At 27.7% G+C, this 6,218-nt stretch overlaps 1 protein-coding gene across 1 annotated transcript in view; it reads right to left on the reverse strand.

Moving 5' to 3' along the window:
* Nucleotides 1-6,218, reverse strand: part of LOC117177073 (probable cationic amino acid transporter) — a 119,748-nt gene that overhangs the window by 23,866 nt on the left and 89,664 nt on the right. Inside the window, exons 9-10 of the mRNA XM_033367555.1 lie at nt 4,084-4,329; nt 1,116-1,260 (exon numbers count right to left, since the gene is read on the reverse strand). Of these exons, the coding sequence (XP_033223446.1) occupies nt 1,116-1,260; nt 4,084-4,329 (391 nt within the window). The remainder of the gene's footprint in view (nt 1-1,115; nt 1,261-4,083; nt 4,330-6,218) is intronic.

Consider the following 6,218-nt stretch of genomic DNA (forward strand, 5'->3'; position numbering starts at 1 on the left):
TCTATCCCATCCACACCCTACTCCTTTCCCCTGCCGAGTGAGTCACGCCTACCCCGAAAGGGAAATGGCTTAATGGTGTAATAATAATAATAATAATAAAGAATCACTTTTAATATTACCAGAAATTTTAGAGTTTTTTTATTATCTTGTAATTTTTCAAAATCTTGAAAAAACTTCAAAATTGTACTTTGAAATTCTAAACAATGTGCATTTTATTTTAAGTTTTTAAAAATATTTTCAAAATTTTAAGTATTCATGAAGTTTTCAAAAGCTTCTAAATACATTTTAAAATTATTCGACTTTCTCCGAAAGCTTTGAAAAAATGTTGCAAAATTAAAAAAACTTCTGAAAATATTCCAGATTGTTTTTTGACAGTTCTGGAAATATTTGGGAAGTTTTTAAAATCTTTTCAAACATAGTCTTAAAATAAATTTTGTAAAACATAAAATTGTTAAAATTTTTCCCCAGAACATTAAAAAAAATGGTTGCAAACATTTTATGTTTAAAATTATTATTGTATCTTTTCTAAACTGGGAAAATATTTTATAACGTATAAAATTGCCAAATATTCTTTTGAGATTAATTTTTGAAGATAAAGAATTACTTTTATTATATATTTTTTCAAACTTTAAATGCTTTTCGAACTTTTTTTTAAACTTCTAAATGTTTTGTTAAATTTAAGAAATTGTAGAAAATAATTTGAAACGTTTTACAATATTTTTAAGTATGTTCTTAAAATTAATTGATCAAAGTGAAAAATTAATTTGAATGTTCTCTAAAATCATGATAAAAATTCCAAATTTTATTTTAAAATCTTCATTTCGTTTAAAATGCCTTGAAATCTTTTCAAATTTTTAATCATTTATAAAACTTTCCAAAACTTCTAGAACTTTGAAATATCTTTCCCACAAATCCTAAGAAAGTTTTTGCATTATAAGCACCGAAGTTTGCAGACTTTTTTTTAAACGGCAAAAAAAAAAGAAAAATTCATCCAATCACGAACACTTGTTTGCCGAGAAAAATAGTTTCGAAATAGTTTCAAGATATTGGATAGAAGAGAAAGTCTGTTGAAATAACTTAATTTCTAAATAATATGGTCTGTTCTTTTTGCTCACCCATGCCACAAACGATAATCAGGTCGAAAATTAGAATGAGTAGATACAAAATTCCGACCAACTTCATAACGTATCGACCGGAAGCTTCGGTTGCTGGTCCTCTGTCTACCCAAGGGAATATAGCAGGGCAGAGATATTGTGCGTCCTGAAATTAATAATGATACATATTTAAAAGTGATTACTGTAAATATTATTCTCTGGATTATTTCTTGTCCACAGTTATTGAATCTTTATATAATTATCATCTTTTCAAAATTTTAAACTTGCAATTCATTGAAGTAAAATTAAGTAATTATTCAGAACACGCAAAAAATTTGGTTGAAAATTTGACAATTTTCTTAAAAGTACATAATCTCTGGTTGCCAATTCAACTGTTATGTTAAAAAATCGTCTTTTGGAATTAAAATTGTAACTCTTTTCGTAGAACATTGAACTTTTGTTTAAATTCATAATATTTTGTGGCTGATGAGTCAACTGAAATGTTTTTTAGATGAAAACTATTTTTTTGTTGAAATTTTTTTTTTTTTAATTTAAAAGTTAATCTTTTTTTATTAGAAATATTGAATTTCTTCTATCTTGGATAGAGAATTTACTTTTTGTTTAAAATTCGTATTTTGGAATTGAAAAGTCAACTGAAATGACTTTAGATAAAAATTCAAAGCTTTTTTGAAAATTGGTCTTTTTGATTTTAACATTCACCTGTTTTAGTCGAATTTTCCATTTTTTTTAAATGTAATTGTTTGTTTGAAAATTTAACATTCTTGTTAAAAAGTTTTTGTATAAAAATTCGACTACTGACGAGAAAATGAACCTATTGTTTAAAATTCTTATTTTGGTGTTAGAAACTGAACTGGCCTCTTCTTTGGATACAAATTTAACCATTTTTTTAAATTCATCTGTTTTAGAAGAAACTTTATCTTTCTTCAATAAAAATGAAACTGGTCGGTTAAAATTCCACGCTTTTTTAAAAGTTTGTCTTTTTGATTTTAAAATTTACCTGATTTAGCAGAATTTACATATTTTTTAAATTAAAATTTATTATTATTGTTTATATTTTTATTGTATTTATATTCTACTGTAATTGTGAGTTTTTAAAATAAAAATTCATCTTTCTGGTAGAAATTTAATTTTTCTTGTATAAAAATGCAACTATTCAGTAGAGAATCACACTATTTTGTTAAAAAATCATCCTTTTTGGTTAAAAAAATCATCTTTTTTGTAAAAATTTAGCTTTTGTTAAAAAATAATATTTTGATCTTCAAAAGTCAAGTGGAATCTTTTGGGATGGAAATTTAACTATTTAAAAAAATGCATCTATTTTAAGAGAAATTTTATCTCTTTATTTGGATAAAAATGCAACTATTTGATAGAGAATTAAAAAATATTTGTTAAAAATTCATCCATTTTGGTTAGAAAATCGTCTTTTTGTATTGAAAATTCAATTTCTTCGCAGAAACTTATTTTTGGTTAAAAAATCATATTTTGATCCTGGAAAGTCAACTGGAATCTTTTTCAACAAAAACGCAACTATTTTTTGTTAATTTATCTTTTTGATTAAAAAACTCATCTGTTTTAGTAGAAATTTCATGTTTTTAAAATGAAAATACAACTTTCTGTTTAAAAATTATTCATCTTTACTTGAGTATTCAACTATTTTCTTTTGAAAGATTTGGTTGTAGCACTTCGTTAAGAAATAATTTTTGTTGACGATTTATGTTTTTAGTAGAAAATTCATCTGTTTGGTTAAAATTTAATTAATTTTTCAAAAATTATTCTTTTTTAAAGGAAAATTGAACTACTATGGTAAAAGTTACACTACATTTCTAAAATTTTTTTTTATTGAAAGCTTATATGTGCTGTTCCAAATTTAACTGTTCAGTGGAAAAAAAACTTTTTTATTTTAAAATCCACTTTTTAACTGAAAATCTAACTTTTCCATTTTTTAACATTGATCTTTTTTAGTTAAAACTTCTTGTGTTATGGAAAAAATAATTTGCTTGGCTTTAAATTTAATTTTTATTGAGTAAGTGTGCAACAATTCCGTGAAAATTTTTTTTGTGCTGAAAAGTCATATTTCTTGTTTTGAAAATTTAATTTTTGTAGAGCAAATTCCTCTTTTGGCTTAAGGTTCAACAATTTAGATGATCTTTTATTTATTTCTTCAATGAAAGATCTTTATGTGTTGAAATTTCGTCCTTTTGGTTTTAAGATTCTTTTTCTTGTGTATAAATTTCATCTTTTTGATTAAAATATAAACTAAGACCCTTTTTTGTTGGGAATTTATCTTTTTAGGTTAAAAATTCCACGAGTATGTTAAAAATTTAATTATTTTGTTATAAACTGAAGCATTTTGTTAAAAAGTCATCTTTTATATAGTAGAAAAGACATTTTTTTATTTAACATAAATTAGTAAATGTTCAATTTGGATCTGAAATACTGTTTCATTTCGTTTATAAAAGATTCTACGTTAAAAGTATTGCAATATTAAAATTCTAGCATTTGAATATTAATGATCAAGGAAAATGTAAAATTAGTCACGGAAAAATCAGGGAGTTTTGAAAATGAATTTCTCGAACACCCTGCCTAATTCTACTAGCAATAACTAGCAAAATATTTCTGGAAATTGAAAATTACGTACAGTGAGTAGAGGGGGGGAGGAGACATTGTGTTACGGTTTGTTACAGGGGGCGGAGGGGTTTTAGAGAGGGCGCATAACCCTTCACGTACTTTAAGTAGTACCCCTTACAATCTTCTAACCGCGGAACATTTGCCTCAGTTTGGATTATTCAGCTGACCCCGTTTTAACGCTAATCTGCAACTTTTCGTGAACCCTCGTTTTTTTAAATGATAATGTCTGTACGTTTCTTTGATTAGTTTTTGGCCAATAATAATTTTCTCATTATTGTGAATTGAAAACTCTCTGTGTACGTATGACGGAAATGATGACAATGAGAACGTAAGAGCTGACCTGTAATTTGCGTTGCAAATAATTTAATGGTGGTCCAATAATAGGTGTATTTCCAGGATATTGATGTGTACTGCCACAACTAGAACCCGTTGTAGCCGCAGCATGAACGCTGCCGTAAAATTTGTTCTCAGACCTGTCGCTAACCAAATATTGGTCGTCTTTACCCAGGCCAACATCATCTTCTTCTCCACCAAAAGTATCGTCTGAATCGGGTGATGAACTATTCGCTCTTCTCACTCGTCGCACCTGAGAATAAAAATTCAATTCACTAACCAATTAATCAAAATTAAGCCAATTAATTAAAATATGATACAATCGTTTCCAATTAGATCAATTTGCAAATTTTATTTAAAGCAAAATGGAAATAGTCACTAACGGAACGTTACTTTTATTTAAAAGCCTGCAAGCATTATTTCGAAATGATTTCGAGCGACGAAGTACCCTACTTTTTCCACTTTTTGCTACTTGAATTGAACTTTATTTTGAAATCAGTATATAAATGTATCTGAAAAATATATGAAAAGGTAATAAGAAATTTAAATAATTAGCATTACAAGACACCATGATATTTTACTTAAATAATTCGAAACTACGTAATTAGGCATCTTGAGTATTACTATCTCTGCATTAATTTAATCACGCCTTATTGCAGGGAAGACTTTCGCCTGTACGTGACAAGAATTACAATTACTTTATCTCTGAGCAGCCTTCTATACCCTTTCAATTATGAATAAAATTAAGATTCGAGCTAGAGTAGAAATAGCCGTCTAGGTCAGACGATTCCATGATATTCCCAAGTTCTCTGCTCTCTTCTTTTTATATCTTTCTTCAACATAAACGCATTTTAATAGAAATTGAAAAGAAATTCCACTGTCTTAAAGAAATAATAGTCCTTTTTATATCGAGGAATGAAATATAAATAAAAAAATAAATAATAAATTACTGATTTTGAGCTTTTGACGACTTCAATACACTACAATCTTAAACTTTCACGTGCAATTTATCGGAAATCCAGTGATCAAAGATTCACGAAGTTAAACAGCGTTGAACACTCTCTAACACTGTAAAACATGTTTTACAAAGGAGTTTAGGGGACACGTATTTGACCGATTTAATACATTTTTTGTACAAAGTTAGGCGTTTTTCAAACTTTTATGACTGGTGACATTTATCAAAAATGTACCGCAATTTTTATTTAAATATTGTAGGATCTAAACGAACATAGATATTTGACATTCTAGAAGCTTACAACATTGAAATAACGGCAGATGTTTTTTTGAAAAATTTGAAAACTGAATTTTCTCTAGCGTCTTGGAGAGGAGAAAGGATTTTTTTGTTGAATATTTAGACTTTGAAGGAAAAAGTCTGTAAACATGTGTTCTTCCTGTTGATATATACCTTCCTTTATTATTCACGACAACAGAAAATTAAATTTATTTATATTATAGTGAGGTTTTAACGCTGAGGTTTTTGATGAAACTGCATTGGAAAAATTACAGAAATTTTTCAGAAAATGTTCAAAAAATTCTGATAAGAGTCAAAATATTGTACATTTTTAAATTGTCGGTCCACAATTCTCAATCATTATTTTTAATTCTGTAATTTTTACTTCTAATTCGAATTCAGCAACCCAAAAAAAACTCCTTAGTGATTATCTTCTCGAAAACAGCCGAGTATTGTACATTTGTTTAATTTTGGATGAGCTTTTTTTAACTAAGCAAATTTTATTTCTTATTCGAACTCAACAACCCAAAAGCTGACCCCGAAATTCGAAACCTTAGTCAGCTTTTTGGGACAGCTATTTTGAATCTAGAAATTTTGACTTTTCATTCGTATGCAGCGATAAAAAAAACTAGCTAGAAACATATCAAGAAAATTCGAGTATTGTAGGAGAGAGTGGTCCTAAGTCAGAATTGGGGGTTAACCCAGTACCCTCGCGTTTCTCAGAAATTGCGCATGCGTCGGTTTAACTATTTTGTCCTATAACAGATTGGTAGACATGAACGTAACTTATGCTGCCAATTGTCATTTTAGTCTTACTAGGCAGTCTGATAAGTCCCTGAAAAATGAAACACGGAGACGTTTTTTTGGCCAAAGTCGGTTTTATTTTTCAACATACTCTCCTTTTAGGTCGA

This window comes from Belonocnema kinseyi, chromosome 7 (assembly GCF_010883055.1).
Source record: "Belonocnema kinseyi isolate 2016_QV_RU_SX_M_011 chromosome 7, B_treatae_v1, whole genome shotgun sequence".
Lineage (NCBI taxonomy): Eukaryota > Metazoa > Arthropoda > Insecta > Hymenoptera > Cynipidae > Belonocnema > Belonocnema kinseyi.